Here is a 20,478-nt window from a genome sequence, read left to right as displayed (position 1 = left end):
ATAATAGTACCGGTACAATATTTTCAGCTTTTTACCATTATTGACCCTTTCAGAAGCTTTTTGTTCTAAGGACTGTTTTTTTAATCAATTTTGATTAATCAAAACAAGTTTGCAGTTAACTCTTCAACTGTTTTAGTGAGGGTTAGAAGTTCTCATTTTCCTAAGCGCTTAAACTATGTGTTTATAATGACTCTTCAAAAAACAAATTCATGTCTTGCAGTAGGTACAGTATTACAGTAGTAATCCATTTGGTCTGCTCCTTACTGTAAATATGTAAGGTAGCTGTGGAATAAATATAAATGATATAGCATTTGCTGACTTTTTTTGTATCTCTATGTAATAGCAGATTTATATGGAGCCCTAACACCAGCAATGTATTGTACTGAGGGGTCTTAGGATTGAGTTTTGGATAAGTAACAGGTTTATCCTCTTTGTAATACATGTAGCTACTGATTCATAAAATCTACACTTTCAAATTTTTGTATCCATGTTTTTTATTAGATTTTTCTCTCCTCCTCAGGAAAAGACGAAGGAACTTGCCGGGATACAGCCAGAAACGTGAGAACATTTTCTCAATACACAGCTTTGTTTTAAATTAATTAGACCTTGCACTGCTCCCACACTCCCATGTCTGTGAAATGTTCAACAGCCACACTGGATTCATTTAAATTGCTAAATGCCCTGCCATATAAAATGCCCTTTATTTGATTATCAATGGTCTTAACAAAGAGTTAAAACAGACAAATTTTTGCTACAATAGAAAAAGTGTTTTATTTTTTATTTTTATTTACCACTGTTCATTTATTAGCATGGAAAAAATCTTCATGATGATTTGAATACGGCTGCTTATTTTGCCTGGGCCCTTTGTAATCCTGATTACAATCCCGCCCTCGGAAACATAGCTGAAAGCTTATTCGCTGGTTGCCCCAGAACGTGCCAATTAAACTGACAGGACAAGGTTTCTAGCAGGAAATTAAGGCCTTACCTACCTTGCTTGAGTTTTGTGGTGGAAATGTTCTCCTCACATTTTCCAAGAATTCTTAAAATACTGAAAGGACCTGACAACAGGACTAAACGTTGGTGGCTGCTTAAAGTTGCAGTGTCCAAAAATGTGTACTTTTAACCCGAAGACAATTCTTTGGTGCTCATTTACTACTATAGTCTCTCATTCTGTGCTCTCAGAAGACCCAGACTTCTCTCCATCAAGCCACTGGACCCAATTCAATTCACTTTTAGATCGGGGGGGGGGGGGGGGATTTTAGATTTTCTTTTGTTGGTTTATTGCACAAATGTATAAGGAGCAGAATTCAGGTAAGAAATCTTCTATAAAGATTCAAAATTAAAATAAATCCAGTTAGTTTTTTGTATACATTTCCATGGTTGAAAGTTCAGATGTACATGACTTCAAATTAAAATAGGCTACAGTGTACACTGTTTGAATATTATTTTCAACTATATAATATACAAAATATAGTATAGGGGGCTGTGTAAGATACAAGCTGATTTTCGCTTGTCAAAGCCACTCTAACCTGTCGAGAAGTGGATATCGGCTTGTATTGCACAGCACCATATATGAAATTTTATATATATGGTTTGTTAATATATATATATATATATATATATATATATATATATATATATATATATATATATTGTATTTCATTGCAATAAATGGCTACTATTCCCCATTATGAAACTGTAGGACATCGTTATATTTGAATTTTGTTTGTGGAGACTTGACTTGAAGGAGAACTTCAATGCCTTCCACTGTGAAGGGAGTTGCTACAAGTTTTGTTGCGTTTTCCTAATGGCAGTGTAAAGCAGGACCCTGATGAACTGAGCCTGCTGAGTATCAAGGAGCTAATCCCAGGACTACAGCCGCTTGCCTTCTGGATGTCAAACTCCATTGAACTCCTGCACTTCATTCAGCAGGAAGTGCCCAAGCTGCTGCTGTGGGGTGAGGAGGGTGGAGAGATAGCAGGTAAGTTATTCAAAACAGGTGACATGGATAACACAGAGCAGGGAATGGATATTTTCCATAACAGACACTAGATTGAAGCAAGATATAATATAGACTGCTGAGGATCTTTTGGCCAATAAGAGACACAACACATCATACCCCATTAATCAACCGTCTCGTATTGAGTTTATAAACATACCCCATTAATCAACCGTATCTTATTGAGTTTATAAACATACCCCATTAATCAACCGTCTCGTACTGAGTTTATAAACATACCCCATTAATCAACCGTCTCGTACTGAGTTTATAAACATACCCCATTAATCAACCGTCTCGTACTGAGTTTATAAACATGCCCCATTAATCAACCGTCTCGTATTGAGTTTATAAACATACCCCATTAATCAACCGTATCGTATTGAGTTTATAAACATACCCCATTAATCAACCGTATCGTATTGAGTTTCAACCTTACCATTGTCATTACGATTGACGCCCTGCTTGAAAATCTCTCTGCTCGGAATTCCCTTCAAATACAGACGGACTAAATAAGGTTGGTTATGAGTAGAAACAATTGTAGTAAAACTTAACAAAAACAATTACTTTTGGCTTTTAGGAATTTTACAGATACAGATCCCCTGGTCTGTAAACTTTGTAATCAATGATCTAAGCAGAAACTGCAATAGAGAATGACAGAGAACACACATTATAGCATATCAGGTTATATTAAACATTATGAAATTGTAGATTATCCCTAGAATATTTTATACCAGTATACAGTATATATCATTCTCAGAGCTATTGTGGGGTTCCATATAAATGTCTACTGATTAATGTACTACACATGTCGAGCCCAAAGCGTTTCCCCATTCTTACCAGATAAATCTAGATAGTAATCACGGTAATTTAAATGAAACAAGCCGCCATGCCTTGGTAACCAATGCAGTATATAAAGGCTCCAAACAACTTGTAAAGCAACTTATTATACTGACATTTTCAATGTTCAGTAAATTCATAGCTCAAGCAACACTATCTAGTTTTTTATTCAACATTCAACAGTGAAATTCAACATTAATATTTAGTGTGTGTGTGTGTTTTCTTTTCAGACTCCCAGGTGTCTGCCACCAGGTCGGCGAGTGAAGAAGCCATGACAGTCCTTGAGGAGGTCATCATGTTTACATTCCAGCAGTCCGTCTACTACCTCACCAAAGTAAGGCCTTCTTCTGAATCATTTTACCTAAGAAATGTTAGCGTGTTGTACGTATTATTACAATGGGGTTAGCAATAAGCAGTGCCTCTGAATCCAGATCCGTCAGATCCGTATTGAAGTATATGTTCTAAAGGACCAGGAAACATGATTCTAATTCTAATTTATTTTCTATATATTTATTTTTTTTTAGCATTTTTTTTTTTATAATAACCTTATAATAAGATTGCTATCGGGAAGGAACAATGTATTGAACCAAATCAGAATTAACAGGACCTTAACTGCTCAAATTCCCATCTGCTCATTATTTAAATTTGACAAAAAAAAACTAAACAAGGCTAGTTCTGAAAGTCAGAACCAATGCAGGGCCACAGTCTTAAACAAAAAGAATAATTGAAAACAAGTATACAAGTGATTTTTTATTTGTCTGGTATTGGATTTAAGAGTTCACTTCGAGAGAATATTTTGATTTAACGGTGATAATCCAGCGGTGTCTGTCTCCATTTCCATACAAGTCAATTCTTTATGAGCTCCCTAAGCTCAGGGTTTTGAATAGGGCTTGTTATCCTGCTACAGTAGCTTTCCCATTTTTGGCCCCTCGGTAACCCCAGTGATGAGGCTGGGACCCTGTGGGTAAACAGAGCAGACTGGAAATGGGTGGAGCAAGGTGGTTCCTGCCTGGGTGTTTCTCATGAAGAGGAAGCCACTGTTCTGTGGCAGCTTGCCCAAACTCTCGCCTGGGGATCCAGTGCACACAAATTGATAGCAAAGATAATGGGGTCCATTTTAATGATCTCAACAGGGGTTGCATTTTTACCCTTGAGTAATTCTGTTGATATTTTCCACCAGACGTGATTTATTGAGCCACTTGTTAAAGAAGCCCTAACACAGGTTTTAAAATCAATTTTCTAACCTCTGATTAGCATTAACTGATCACCTTTTCTTGTATTTAAGATGCTTTGCTGTTGCTTTTTTTATTTAAAAGAAACTGTTTCTTCCTGGTATCAACTCGCTTCCTGTGCTGTAGGTCCCTTGACCCAATTGAAGCTAGAGACCATTGAAATTAAAGCAAAATACAAGCAAAGAACCAATACATTGTATTCCTAAAAAAGAAAAGACAGTACATTTAAAGTTTCAACATCTCAAGTGTATGTATTTTTAGCTTTTAAATGTATGTATAACACCAGGGAAAGCCTTATCTTTTAAATACATGTGATATTTAGATTGATATAATTTTAATCAATTCAACAGACTCTTGCTTGTGTTCTGATTAATAATGAATGTTTGGGCGTACCAGCTGTTGCTATAGTTTCCTGTGTCATGGAGTTACCTGTTGATAAATATACATGTGTAAAAATGTGGATACACCCTCATAGTTAAACCATTAAACAATGGTGAATTAGAAATGCAATCACTGTATTACAGATATAAAAATCTTTTTTGTGTGTGTCTGTGTGCGTCAAAGCCAGTAGGTCCGGTTTTCAATTTTCTTTACACTGGAAAAAGTATCCCTTAAAAAAGTCATTTCACACATTTAGTTTCTTTGATTCCCTGCTAAGTACAGATAATGTGTCCAGTGCAGTTAACACAGTCTGCAATGTTTTCAAACTCCCTGTGTGGCTTGAGTGAGTCTTCTGAAGGGGAGGGGAGGATGCAGTGATCTGTGGTTGAACGGGGAGAGGTGGGTGAACACCAGAGGGTTTATTGGGGTTACTGGATTAAAAATGGTTTTGAGTGCCAGGATGAAGGTTAATGGAGCAGGAAATTGTTGTGGTGTAAAGGTTCTATTTCATGTGCTGTGGAGGGAGGAGGTTGTGAATTAAATACAGATCTGTGTTTGACTTTTGGTGTGACCAGTTTGTGAGATTGTAATGCAGTAATATTTTGAAGACTTGTGGTGTTACAAGGACATATTTTAACTGACTGTGCTTAGTGTAGTATAGTGGTATCTTTTAGCTGTCATAGGTTTACAGCTGTGGTGAAATAATATTAAAACTAACATACAGAATTGGACATTACCAAAGTCACGAAAGAGGTAGAGGCTGGGCGTGAACTAGGGCCCTTGCTGATCCCAAGCCTGCTTCATAACCAATGTACAAAAGGACAATCTCCTGGTGTTTTGCAGAGCTCATTACCTATAACCTGGGGCAGCAGTGTGGAGTAGTGGTTAAGGCTCTGGACTCTTGACCGGAGGGTTGTGGGTTCAATCCCCGGTGGGGACACTGCTGCTGTACCCTTGAGCAAGGTACTTTACCTAGATTGCTCCAGTAAAAAAACCCAACTGTATAAATGGATAATTGTATGTAAAAATAATGTGATATCTTGTAACAATTGTAAGTCACCCTGGATAAGGGCGTCAGCTAAGAAATAAATAATAATAATAATAACATGCAGGGTTGAGTGATATCTATAACGGCAGTACATCACACAACACTATCACAATCTACATCTAAGATTACATTCAAAACAGTGTTGGTGTTCAATATCACCGGGTTCACATGTTGTTTAGAGTTACTTCTCTGTTTTAGACATAACATCCTTTTTTAAGAATGGCAAGTTTGAAACATCCGTGTGGCCTCAATAGAGCTCTCAGAATAATTTGTAAATGTTTCTTACATCCAGCAGGCTGCAGTGTTACTGGTTGCACTCTGGTGTACCTGATTTGCTTTAGACATGATTCTGAGAGCTCTATTGAAGGCACAGGTGTACTTTAAACTTGTGAGTTTTAAAACGTCACCAGAATTTGAAGACTGAAACAGAAAATGATACAAAATGAATCTAAACAACCCAAACACAGATTTTTCCCTCCCACCCCAAGTTACCCTTAAAGGTGGTGAAATCTGAAGAGCATGATGAAAAACAAAAGCTGAAGAAAACAAATGTTTGTTTCTTTTTGGCCTGAACCCAACAGTGTAATTGTGATGATAGGCCAAAGAAGCCTGGCCTTAAAGTTATAAGATTGAGGCTAGAAAACTAAGCTTGCTGAATTTTCTTTTAATTTAGGGCAAAATTTGTAGTGCTGTGACAATTCACCTTACACATTTCCCTTTAAATGGGTTGTACAAAAAAAAAAAAAAAAATTTTGTTTATCTGCAGTCTCAATCTTTTTTTGGGGGGGGGGGGGGGGGATGGTGGTCATTGAGTTGTATTGTGTCGGGTGCTCCCGAGTGGCGCATCCAGTAAAGGCGCTCCGCGCAGAGTGCAGGATGTGCCCTATAGCCTGGAGATCGCAGGTTCGAATCCAGGCTATATCACAGGTCGGCAGGGGAATCCACGGCTCACCGCGCATAAGTGACCCCTGTGGCCGATAGGGCGCCTGTGGGGTAAAAAATTGGCGTGGACTAAATTGGGAGAAAAAAAAAAAAGAGAGTTGTATTGTGTGGGAAAGTTCTAGAAGTTACTCCAAGTTTACTCAGCACTGAATCTATCTGGAATGTTCTGGAAAATAGGTAAATTTCAAAATATCACTGTCCTGGTCACAAAAGCAAAGTTTGTGGGGAATAATAGCCATTTTCTATACTTTTGAGGCATAAGCAATTAGGAAATAACACTTATTACCCAGGAACAAAAATTGTGTTACATAGTGTAATTAAACAATAAATTAAACAACAATTAACACAACAAACCAAAAATGTGCATACGCACATGTTTTTCTGCAGGGAGGATTTAACCCCTTCACTGCTGTCATACAATATATATATATACAGCTCTGGAAAAAATTAAGAGACCACTGCAAAATTATCAGTTTCTCTGGTTTTACTATTTATAGGTATGTGTTTGGGTAAAATGAACATTTTTGTTTTATTCTATAAACTACTGACAACATTTCTCCCAAATTCCAAATAAAAATATTGTCATTTAGAGCATTTATTTGCAGAAAATGGCAACTGGTCAAAATAACAAAAAAGATGCAGTGTTGTCAGACCTCGAATAATGCAAAGAAAATAAGTTCATATTCATTTTTAAACAACACAATACTAATGTTTTAACTTAGGAAGAGTTCAGAAATCAATATTTGGTGGAATAACCCTGATTTTCAAGTTTTCATGCGTCTTGGCATGCTCTCCACCAGTCTTTCACATTGATGTTGGGTGACTTTATGCCACTCCTGGCGCAAAAATTCAAGCAGTTCGGCTTTGTTTGATGGCTTGTGACCATCCATCTTCCTCTTGATCACATTCCAGAGGTTTTCAATGGGGTTCAGGTCTGGAGATTGTGCTGGCCATGACAGGGTCTTGATCTGGTGGTCCTCCATCCACACCTTGATTGACCTAGCTGTGTGGCATGGAGCATTGTCCTGCTGGAAAAACCAATCCTCAGAGTTGGGGAACATTGTCAGAGCAGAAGGAAGCAAGTTTTCTTCCAGGACAACCTTGTACTTGGCAAATAAATGCTCTAAATGACAATATTTTTATTTGGAATTTGGGAGAAATGTTGTCAGTAGTTTATAGAATAAAACAAAAATGTTCATTTTACCCAAACACATACCTATAAATAGTAAAACCAGAGAAACTGATAATTTTGCAGTGGTCTCTTAATTTTTTCCAGAGCTGTATATATATATATATATATATATATATATATATATATATATATATATATATATATATTTTTTTTTTTTTTTTTTTTTTACAGTATGTCTTATATACAGCTATGGCCAAAAGTTTTGCATCACCTAGAATTTTAAGATTGAGACATAATTTTAAAAAAATATATAAATTAACATCATGTAATTAAAGAAACTACAAAATTATATTGCAAAATTCTACCGGAAACCACAATAGTAGTACAGTATTTCATAGTTAGATGTCGAAAATGACACATCTTTCAATTTTTGTCAGTTTTTCGTGGAGTATATGGAAAACTACAAAGCACTATGTAATTCAATATTTTAACGTAACATTATTCAACAGGTTTCATTCAACTTTTGGCCATAGCTGTAGGTATATACACAAATTAATATATAGTAAAAAAAAAAAAAAAAGAGAGAAGTTAAATGTACCAATTTATTATCAAAGTTCAGGATGTTTCCTTCAATTGGATGCAGTGCAGTGGGTGTTGTCTAAAACAAGACTATAATTGGTCTTCTTTCATGTTAATTTATGTATTTATTTGAAGGCTAGCACTCTGTCATTGCATACCTTTGTACATATTTTGGTCTGTAGGAACATACAGTAGTCTTTCATCTGGGTGAAGTCCTCAGTTATAAAACTCTGGGAATGGTTGAAGACAACAGAAGAACCATTTTATTTGAAACAGCTCCATTACAAGGATATTTGGATAATGCCCACTGCAGCTGGTACTAGTGGACCATCTTTGATGACACTATTCAGTTATAGAGAACAATTTGGATAAAGAGGGTTTGTAAAAAAAAAAAAAAGGGTTCTTCTGTAAATGAATAGTATTTTTAAAGCCTTTTTTTGTAATAAGTTGTGATTTTAGCCAGTGATATTTAGGTACGCATATGATTATTGTAGAAATGATAATTGGGGTCCTGAGCTGCCCATTATCAGCACTTCACCGATACATTCCCACAAAACAGAACAGGAAATGACAAGCCGAACAGGAAAATAAACTTTATTTAACACTCATCAAATGTTCAGCCAATCAGGAAGCAGCTGCAGTACGGTCTAGGGGAAAATGTATATACGTGTTGCAGCCTGCTTCCTTGACAGGAAAGGATGGAGGGAAGTGAGCTCTCGTTACCATGGTTCCACAGCGAGCTCCCTGGAGACCAGGAGAGGGGTTGACTAATGGTCAATGGTCAAGGCACAGGTCAAGCATTAATGAGGAGATTTAAGAATCATAAACTGCGGTAAATTCTGGCAAGTTGACATTTTTTTAAGACGTGTAAACCGCCTGTTGTAAACTCAAGCAAAAGCATGTTTTAAATGACAAAAAAATAACTATTTAAACAATTGAAACAGTACTTCAAATTTAACAGTAAGCAATACTAAACAAGTGAGGTGAAACAAAAACTTGGACAAGTTACAGTGCATTCAGAAAAGTGCTTTCGGCAGTGATTTTAAGTACACAACAATAGATGCTTTCAGTTTCAGTACTTCTAAACTGCAGGAAGGTGGCAATCATCTGGTATAGGTGGCTTACTGCATAATGGAGGCTCTAGTTCCTTAAAAGACTTGAATGCATAGATATACTGATACTGTACTTGCACAGAAGCATAAAAAGAAAACTACCTTTGCATGAAACAAGGCTGTCATATTTATAATCAAGTGGAATGATGTTGAATCAGTATTTAACTGCAACGCAATACAAAAACAAAACAGAGATAAACGATCCAGACTGGTCAGCTGCTCGGTATTAGTCTATGGGTTTATGGATTTTCTAAATGGTAATTAGTAGTAAACTAAATAAAAATGTGTACACATTTAAAGGGGGGCTGCCTTAGTTGTCCCATGGACGTATGTGTGTCCTATTTACATTTAAAGAAACATTGATTGATTTCTGTGTTTCAAAAAGCCAGCTCCATCCCAAGTTGGTTTTCTGACACACTAGGTCAGGAAGCAGTCATTACCGCATCCATCATTTCAATCTTCCCTAAGGAAGTTCAATTCACCATTACAACATTTCTCTAATTACATGCCTTTATGATGTCTTCATATAGTAGTTTGATATACAGTATTTTCTGTCCCGTCACAGGGGTCTGCAACATACCCCAATTGACAGCACACTACCTACCAGCACGACCCAAACTGACTCGCTTGAATTCTTTGGCTGCTCGTCCTTTTATAAGTATGTATGAGGAAACCAGGCTTCTACAATTCCTACAGCATTGTATCATTCAGCTACCAGGTTGTGAATAGGGATGTTAACTGTTCAGTTTAGAATGTTTCCTGAGAGTTTAACAATTCTCACGGATATGCATTCCAAATCTAGGTAAATCGTAGTGTTTCCACAGTAGAATGTACACTAATCAAGTAATTGTTTCATACAGTGTACACATAAATGGATAATTGCGTTTCATGTACATTAATATTGTAGCATAAGATTAAAAAAATGTCTTGCTAATGGAGGGCTTCTCATGATGGCTTTTACGAAAGTTTCGGGAATTCAATAGAATTGAACATCCCTTAGTTGTGAGGTCTTTATATTTTTCATGCTCCAAGCATTAGCAGACATGCCAATTTTGATTCTATGCAACTTACACCTGTAACCATTTTTTCAGGCATATGCCTGTTCCCTCCTCAATTAATCCGAGTGTTGTTATAATATACCATGAACTCATCCCTGTTGCCACCATCAGTGATTCTCTTATTGCTGTGGGGTTGTATTTAGGTAATACCATGATGATTCTGATAGTTACTCAGCTCCAACACTACTTCCAGACTGATTCAGCTTGCGTGTCAGTGGAAGGATTTGGCTGGTAACATCACAATAATACAACCACGCTGCAACAGCAACACCTGGAAACACTGACGCTATCGCAAAATCCTGAGGAGTTGTTTTTGGGCTGCTGTGAACAGTTGACCAGAGCTGAGTAATACTAGCTAATAAAAACATTCCCATTCGAAGTGCTTTAAAATCAATTTTCATATCTCTTATTATCATCAAATTTGTTGTCATGCTGATAACTCTGATTTTGAATTTACAGCCATGACAGGGAATGTTGTAGTGATGTACAGTATATGAACTAGGAGATGCAAAGTTACAAAAAAGGATCAACAGTATCAAAGGTATATATACGAAAAGACACACTGGGAATATAATTACTGCATCTTTACATTCTGTACGACTGGTTTTGTGTGAAATATTGTGGTCAGATAGTTGCTGCTCAACTCAGTCCCATACCAGAGAGGATTTGTTACACATAATATATATCTTGTTACTCAGTTTTTATTCTTTTAGGAATGAGACACCGCTGTAAAAGATTTTGACATACATGGTAATATACTAAACTGTTTCCTCCATAGTTACTATAGAAAGGTCTTTAGACACTGGTATGCCGAGAACAATATGTAGCTCAGTTGTTAATAAGAAGAAATATGACATAGCCAAGTGCCATTGTTGAGATTGAATGTCACATTGCTCAGCCCTAAAGTCTCTCAGTGTGCCAGCTACAGTTGTGCTGCTAGACAGGTACTCAGTGTTGACCTTTTCTTAGCCTTGGGTTAAGGCGTGGAACAATTAAGATACTGAAATACATTACGGCTGATTTAAAAAAAAAAAGAACATATCATCTTGTCAAATTGACTGCTGTGCCTTAGTACAAAAAGTACAAATTGAGTATCTGTTTAGGCAGGGTGTGCTTATGTGTGTGAAGAAATCCTCCTCATATCTCAGAAACCAATTGAAGATTTTAAATACAGACTTCATAGCTTGTCTTTCTAGTTTTGTTTCACTGTTTGGAGTGATGGCTAAGATTATATGCCCTAAATTGTATGTGTTGCTTCAGACTTCAATTTATTACAAACAAACCTGTACTAGAGACAGAGGCCTGTATTTGCCACTGTGAGCATGTTTCGGGCAAATTTGCCATTCCATAGTAAATGTATGATGTGGGCAATTTGCCTGTATTGGAAAATCAGGCCCAGTGTATTGAAAAAACATTTTAAGTAGGGATGGGCAACGATATAAAAATTGTATATCGATATCGTCCATGTATTTCAGTATCAATAATAATCTGTGTCTTCCAAAACACAGAAAAATATAATAACACAATTGCAATATCTAACATACTGTATATACATATATAAACAGATATTTATATATGAAAAGCAATAACTACTTTAACTTAGTGGTGCTTTGCTTCACAATATCCATGGAGAAAAATAAGGTCTTGTTCAATTGTTTTACTATTCCATTATCAGCCACTTCAAAACTGAAATATTTCTATGCCTCAGACTTTCTAGCCAACCCTGAAGTAATTGAATCTTCAGCTGCTCTGCATGTAAATGCTGACTCACGACACATCTAAAAGTATTAAGTACAGTGTCATGCCGAATTTTGTATTATTTTGAGATGTGTTTTGATGTTTTAAAAGTACATCTCATTTATAATACAGAAAATTCATATTTTAAAAATACATTAATAATAGCTTAAGTAATGAACCGCTGATGCATGTGCATATCTCAAAATAATGCAAAATGGACGGCCAATGGTGCTGAATGCAGCATGCAAATAGCATTTGTTAGCTAAACACCAATTGATTGAAGAAAATGGTTAAATAATACTTTAGTGTGTGGTTTGCCTACGAGACTGACCATGATTGGTATGTATTGGGTTTGTTGTATATTAATATAAAATACATTTGATTCTACTGCGTTTGTATTTTTAGCAATAAAAAGTATGTCTTTATGAGTGTACATTATTTTTTTTTTAATCCCACGATATCGCAATATGGAAATTATTATCGATATTGAACGATATTATATCAAAATATCGATATAGGTACTCATCCCTAACTTTGTTTTAATGATATCCCAATTCCCATTTGTGTGCTTCCCCATGCTTTCACCACACTTGCTAAACGGTCTGTCATTGTAACCATGGTATTCAACAGTAAAGTGCTTTTTTGAGTTGATTTGTTGAGTTTAGTATACGACACAGTGCCTGCATCATGGTCCACAAGCAGTAAATTCTGTTAATGGTTGTTTTAGGGCAAACATATACACAAAATGTTGTACATCCACCATTAGACACATGAGTAAACTTTTAGTCGAGGCACAGTTAGCTCATTTGGGGTATGCTGCAGGTCAGAGAGCCTCAGGCTTTGCTAATCCTATTCCATAACTAGGCCTGCATTCACAACCTCTGCTTCCAGACTGCTGAACCACCCTGTATAGTGTTCAACATATTGATAGTGTTCAAATTGGCCTGAATATGCCAACAAAATAGGATTCTTTAGCTTAACTGGATCCCATAGTTCTCCTTATCTGAAAAAGGTCACAACGCGTTGTTTGGTTGGTTTATCTTAACACTTCATCACAGGAACGCCATTAAGTCAGGGGACTGCCAGTCATGTTCTCACAGGAACTACCGCGGGTCACTTCCCCTCTACCCACCATGTTCTAATGAGACCACCCTCTTTCTGCCTGGCTGCCAAGTTCACCACACACTATAAATTGAACTCTGTGTAGCCTGAAAGGGAATCGGTGCTTTCAGACTCTGCTCATCTGCAAGTTTGTTTTCAGGATGAAGGCACTGGTTGCTGGTGCTTTCACTCCAGTGGTCATATACAAGCCTGTTGAAAATATCATCTTTATTGGTGTTTCAGATCTTATCTGAATCTAAAGTTTTCAAAGTTATTAACTTTATTGGGAATGGCTGGAATATATCATTGCAAATATAAATTTGAGTCTATTGGGTTATCTGTGCATTAAAAATGTGTGCCTTACTTATTTTGTCAAGTCGCTTTGAGGAAAGAAAGCGTGACAGTCATGCGAAAGGATCCCAACAGCTCCAGCATTACAACATTACTTTGGCTTGACCCTTTCCACCATCACCTTTGAAGTGGAATAATCCTTTAAATCAGGAATTAGGTTTAATTCTTGGTGAGCGTTAGACATCTAAAAGCGTGACTCTCTTCTAGTTTCCAGTTACTTGATGCACTGAAAGCCAGTTGTTCAATTCATTTTGTAAATACTAAATCTTACTTTTCATACTGCGAGAATGACACCACATTTATGGCATGTAAAATATGTAATTAATGTTTGTGAGTATACATTTGACAAAATACATTCTTAATAGGGGCAAGAGTCCTACAAAATACAGTACGAAAACTCTGAATGAACATGCATAGTAACGGATAAGGAGTCTGATCCATTATTTGATTGCTAAAACATTGATAGACAGATAGTCGTTGAACAGGATAATAATGCCCTGCATCCTTGCTCAGTGCAAAACGAACAGTGCAAAACAGTTTCAGTCTGTTTTGAAATATATTATTTAAAATATTGTGCTGACTGAAACACATTATTATTATTATTATTATTATTATTATTATTATTTATTTCTTAGCAGACGCCCTTATCCAGGGCGACTTACAGTCGGAAACAAAAATACATTTCAAGAATCACAGTACATTATGTGGGAATGGTAGGGATGCGACAACAACAGCGAGGAATTAAGCAAAAACATTTTATTTTGTAAATAAATGTGGAACAAGCTGGAATTCACAAATCGGCACAAGTGTCTCCAGATATGTGTTGCCAACGTCATCATTTTCTAGAGTGCTCTGGATAATGAAGTGCACTTAACCCTTTCAAACTACATTTTTGCTAAACTCTGTTCCAATTCTATCTTAATTAGCAGTAAAGTAGCAACTGACAAATGTGGTTGCTTTGGCGAATGCATCTGTAGAAAATATTGTAAGTGGAAAATCAAAGTATGCCGTCATTGGGGGACATTAATCAACTTGGGAATGCTGTCGAACTCATTCCATACATAGTATTCGCAGTGCTCAGAGTAACCAGGAAAAACGGAAGGTCATTTCCTCTATGTTGTAGTCAAGTATGTTCCTTTATATATGTGGATTATATTAACAGTTTGCTGTTGTGTGTTTGTAAAACTCTTTGACAAATAGAACCATGTAAAAGTGCCACCCTTACCGTGACACAGCAGAAACACAAACGTTTGATGGCAGTCAAAAGGCTAAAAATGTATTTTCTTATTAAGACAAACACTGTTTGTGCTATATTAATAAAAAAATAAATAAAGGAAGATTTTTCATCTTTTATTTGTCAACCCCATTCTTATTGTTCACCCTTGCACCCACTTCATGTTTTATTTGGCAAGCTTGAAACCGTCCTGACTCAATCTTTTAAACCCTGCAGCTTGGCTTCGTCTTCCAAACAATCTCATAACAAGAGCAAACCGAGCCCATGAAGGTTAAATAACTTAAAATCTAAAACAACACAGATTAAAAGCTCTGTTTACTTTTAGTGAATTTCATGCCGTTTCATCTGGGGAAAGAGGAAGCAGCTGCTTGGGTTACTTTGAAAACAAAGCTGTTTGGTTATTTCAGTGCAAGTAGCGGACTGTGTTTTGAGTACTGTAGAATCCCTGTGTAGTTTAAATATTCTTTGAAATGTTTGTACTTTTGTTTAATTCATGAGTTTTTTAAAGAATGTTTTTTCAAAGTTTGTTTTTATGAATAAAAACGTCTGATAATTACTGTTAATTAAAACCACCAAAAACAGTTTCAGGAATACCAGACTTAACATTCTTTAAATAACTTGTGCACTTAAGCCTGGTGAATGGAACCCATATGCCCCCATTCACAAAATGTTAAGGACTTTGTTAAGGACTGTTTTTTGAAGCGTGTTTATAAATATTCTCGTAAGTAAAACAGTGCTTTGAAAAATGAGAATAAACTAATAAACCCTTTCTAAAACAGCTGAAAAAAAATTAATAAACTACAAAACCAGTCCATAACTAAAAAGAACCTACAATGTTTATAAAGACAGACATTGAGGTCAATACTGCTGAGTGTTTTTACTACAAAAAAACAATTGCTACAGTTATTTAATCTGTCCTGTACCCTTTCTGAAAAGACCAAAAAAGAATATAAAAATAAAATGTTGAGAAACCCTAGATGAATCATTAGCTGACACCAGCAATTGCAACAGCTTGGTACAAATATTGCATAGTGGTCTTAATACAGTAGTTAGAGGTACTAATATGGTACTGCAATGCCATACAATTACATTAAAATGGTACTCCTGTGGTACCATTCCCCCACCTGTAGCTGCCACTGTGCTATGGAATTGCACTACCATATCACTGCATTGTCAATGGAAGTGAAGGGTTAATGAAATGTGCAACTCCTTTTGAACTGGATAAGTGTAAGCACTTCACATGAACCTTGAGCTACTTCAAAGAACTGTTTTCACAGTGTCTGTTTGGGATGCTAAATGCCAATCCAAATAATGTGAACAGTTCTGAATACCACCAATATGTGGAGGATGTATAATTGTATTTCAAAGGTCTTGCCCCCTGAAAGCTTGTAGCTCTCAGCTAAGCATACTTGGTAGTAGTTTTTTTTTAAGACAGTGGTTCATTTATAATTGAATCTGTAGGAGTTTGTGTTGGCTAGATCTCCTCGGCCCTTGTACCAGGGACAGAAAAAGCTGGTTGGGTAAATTGAGCAGGCCACTGCTAACAAAGTGACATTTGTATGGATCTGCTCACATAAAGACTTCTTTTTGCAACACAGCGGCAGGCTGCACAGAATTTCTTTCAGAATGGGATTATTTGGGTTAAAATGATTGAAATGGCAGGAATGTAATTTATTAGAGGGCCTTCTCAGTCAGCGTACCCGTTGTGATTAAACTTGTCGTAGCTTTTTTTTGAAACAGGGCAAAACTAAGCAGTGTATGTAAACGTTTGGACTTTTATTGTAAGCAATTAAAATCATTGCTTTTTAAAAAAATTAAAAAAAGGCCAAAAAAGCGTTTTTGAGGTTAAGCACATTTTGGCACAGTTTTATTATTAAATACATTATTACTTATGTACAGGTAGTGAACAAAAAAATGGAAACACCAATGTAAAGTCACTTACCCCCCCGCCGATTTGGGAAACGGCGGCTGGAGCACGCGTCCTCCGAAACGTGCTCCTGCCAAGCCGTCATTTTTCGCACTGCGGATCCACAGCGATGCCACCAGACCTATAGTGTCGGAGGACAACACAGATCTGGCAGCTCCACTGCAGAACCACAGGCGTCCTATCGGCCACAAGTGTCGCTAATGTGCGGTGAGCCGTGGATTCCCCTGCTGACCTAAGCCCTCCCTACCTGGGCAGCGCTCGGTTAATTGTGCGCCGCCCCCTAGGAACTCCCGGTCATGGTCGGCTGTGACATAGCCTGGATTCGAACTTGCGATCTCCAGGCTATAGGGCACATCCTGCACTCTGCACGGAGCGCCTTTACTGGATGCACCACTCGAGATCCCCGGCGGACTGTTTTTGATGAAACTGGCTGCTCGCGCCCCAGGTTGAAATTTGCAGTCAATTGATCTGCCTGTTTTGCCTTGCACTTCGAATTAATGCACGCATATCACGATCCTGGAGTATGCGCTTCCGCCCAATGTTGCCCTTTGCTGATGATGTCTTTCCCTCGGAGTTCCATGCCAACATCACCTTAGACACCGTTGCTTGTGAAACATCAGCAAGTTGAGCTGTCTTGGTCACTGAAGCTTCTGCCAAACGCGCCCCAACAATCACCCCTCTTTCAAAGTCACTGAGGTCTCCTCTTGCAGCCATGCTAGTCCCTCATTTACCCAGGTGTTTCCATTTTTTTTGTTCACTACCTGGTTGTTTCTTTATCAAATACAAAAATACAGAGCGCTGGAATATTGACTAGATTGCATAACCCTATCAAGATTGTTTTAAAAAAAAAATGAAATAACAAATTTCAAACACTTGTGATATTTAGGACACAGGTTTATGTAAATGGTTGCCCCCTATATGACAAAAGTAATATGCTATATTGTACAAAAAATGTGCCAGATATTCTGTATTCTGTAATATATATGTCAATTTTAGTTATAAAGGGAAAGACAGACTTTGGTAGAGAGCTGATGGTACAGCTGGTGCTTGGTGCTATATCCTGTCTTATCTTCTGATTTTTTTGGCTAACAGATTTATACCAGTAACGAAAAAGAAAAGTAAAATGTTGACTAAATAGTAGACACCACTTTAGTAATTTTCTGTTCGTTAAGCATGTTTAAAACCTGACATCACTATGCTGCATTTTGACTTGCTTCCCAAGACTACTGGTTCTCCTGGAATCTTTTCAATTCTGGTTCTCCTGGAATCTTTTCAATTCCATTAAAAATCTTAAATGGGATACTTCAGAGCTGGGTCTGTTTTGACTCCCTGTTCCATTATGGAGAATAGACTTCTGTGATTTCCACCTAACGTTTCCATAAAACAATTATTGTTAGTAATCATTGAGGAATGGTCTCTTATCCCTTGAGGACCATTTGAACACCTTTCAGACCTACACCATGCACCCTACATCTTATTGACAGTGCCATGGCAGGTGGGCCACTTTAGTAACGTTTAATGAGTTTTTTGGTGCCAGGGACACCCCATCCCCACCCTTGCAACATGTCAAACATGCAGATGGGAGGTGATGAGTGATTGGACTGGAGGAAGCAACAGATGCATTTGTAAAGAAACATGGTCACTGCTGTCATCTACAGTGCATTGATACAAAAAAAGAGCTTTCATGTGAGGAAAATAATGTTATTCAGAGCTTTCAAATAAATGACATAACACTGAGGCAACACATTGTGCAAAGACCAAGCAAGCAAATTGGTCCAGATGTGTTATGTACAGCTTTGGCCAAATGTTTTGCATCACCTAGAATTTTAAGATTGAGACTAGATTGAGATTAAGATTTTTAATTTTTCTCTAAGCATATGCAAAATTACAAAGTGGTATGTAATTCAGTATGTTAATGTACATTAGTCAACAGGTTTCATTCAACTTTATGAAGCAAAATGAGTTAATTCTATAGGGTGATGCAAAATGTTTGGCCATAGCTGTAGTTTGTTTCTAAAATATGTTTTGTTATTTATAAATTCAGCTTTTTTATATTAATCATTACCCATAAGCTTTATTATACTAAACAGTGTAATGCATCAGATTTCAGTTCACTGATAATATTAAATGAATAAATAACTTTAAAAGGTTGTTTTATAATAATGCTAATTGCATTGCCGTGGCATGCTGCAGAGGAACCACTGCTATTAGCAAAGGCGCTCCCGTTCCTCCTCTCGAACACCCACCTAGAGCTGGGAAAACTGCAAGCTTATATACAGGTGACCATCTCCCGATTAGTAACAATTAAACAATGAATTAACTTGGGAGATGGTCACCTTCTGCACAAGGTTTTTAATGTGGATGGGGCTTCCCATCCACGCTGCTAAACAATACAAAATAATAACAAAACACGACTTCGCCGTTATATTTATATATAAATAAATCATAATAATAATAATAATAATAATAATAATAATAATAATAATAATAATAATAATAATAATAATAATAACAACTACAACAAAACAAATACAAAACAATAAACTGCACAGGGTCGGAGGGTTACCCCGTTCTATAAATAAACAAACACATATACAGGGCTCCTCGCCCTGTTACAGGCATTTATATTTAGAATTAGGTAATCTTATGCCAGAGTAAGGCCTTTCAAAAAATGTGGATTGTGGGAAAATTAGTTTTTTTTATTATTGAGTAAGTAGCTTCAAAACATTGTTTTATTTATTACTTGACAAGCCTGTGTTACGGTGCTTTGACAAGGAGTTCAGAAGCTGCTGTTCAGGTCTATTATTATTATTATTATTATTATTATTATTATTATTATTATTATTATTTGTTTATTTAGCAGATGCCTTTATCCAAGGCGACTTACAGAGATTAGGGTGTGTGAACTATGCATCAGCTGCAGTCACTTACAATTACATCTCACCCGAAAGACGGAGCACAAGGAGGTTAAGTGACTTGCTCAGGGTTCTAGTTGTCTGCCACAGACATACATAATGTAGGCTAGAGCAGTATCTTTGTTTTAGCCAGTAGTACACAGTAGTGTATTGCCACAAAACAAAAGGAAACATGTTTCTACAGTGGCAGATCACTAGATGGCTCTTATTTCTGCTGATCTAGGTTACTATGGTAGGCAACTGGAATTAAAAAGCAGCTCCTGAACCCAGGTGACTTTGCACAGTAGTTCTGTAGTTTCCCAATGCTTCTCCAATGGTTATATTATGCATATTATACCGCTCTAGGCTTTGCAACCATGACCTATGCTTTACCATGCTTTCACAATGCTTTTCCTAATTACACTTTGCTATTAATATGGGAACATTTTGTAAGGATGTAGCTGATGTTTCACAATTCAGGGCAATTGCAGTTTAACCAGAGCCTGTGGAATGACTGAACTGGGCTTGTTTGTTCCTGCAGACTCTGTACACAGCGCTTCCCGGGTTGCTGGACAGTAACCCCTTCTCTGAGAGTGGTCAGCTGCGAGTACCGGACGGGGTGAATCACATCTTAGAGATCCTGAAGGAGACCCTGCAGCTTCTCAATCAGTATGAAGTCCACTCCGAGATCGCCTCCCAGCTCTTTGCATATCTCTTTTTCTTCACCAACGCCTCCCTCTTCAACGCACTCATGGAAAGAGGTGAGGGATCTACAATGAGGCTTTTACTTGTGGTTAGCACTATGTCTATAGGCAGGTTAAAGATATTTTCAGCTAACAAAATAGTTCCATACATTTTCTTCGCCATGCACATCCATTTATTATATAGGTCTCAAATGTGCAGTTTTGAAA

At 37.0% G+C, this 20,478-nt stretch overlaps 1 protein-coding gene across 1 annotated transcript in view; it reads left to right on the top strand.

Moving 5' to 3' along the window:
- The window catches only part of LOC117424239 (ras-associating and dilute domain-containing protein-like), a 78,788-nt gene that overhangs the window by 16,445 nt on the left and 41,865 nt on the right, over nucleotides 1-20,478 (top strand). Inside the window, exons 6-9 of the mRNA XM_034040416.3 lie at nucleotides 521-558; nucleotides 1,815-1,981; nucleotides 3,070-3,173; nucleotides 20,109-20,328. Of these exons, the coding sequence (XP_033896307.3) occupies nucleotides 521-558; nucleotides 1,815-1,981; nucleotides 3,070-3,173; nucleotides 20,109-20,328 (529 nt within the window). The remainder of the gene's footprint in view (nucleotides 1-520; nucleotides 559-1,814; nucleotides 1,982-3,069; nucleotides 3,174-20,108; nucleotides 20,329-20,478) is intronic.

This window comes from Acipenser ruthenus, chromosome 19, assembly GCF_902713425.1.
Source record: "Acipenser ruthenus chromosome 19, fAciRut3.2 maternal haplotype, whole genome shotgun sequence".
Taxonomy (NCBI): domain Eukaryota; kingdom Metazoa; phylum Chordata; class Actinopteri; order Acipenseriformes; family Acipenseridae; genus Acipenser; species Acipenser ruthenus.
The sequence above is the reverse complement of the archived record's forward strand: the minus strand, read 5'-3'. Positions and strand labels throughout refer to the sequence as shown.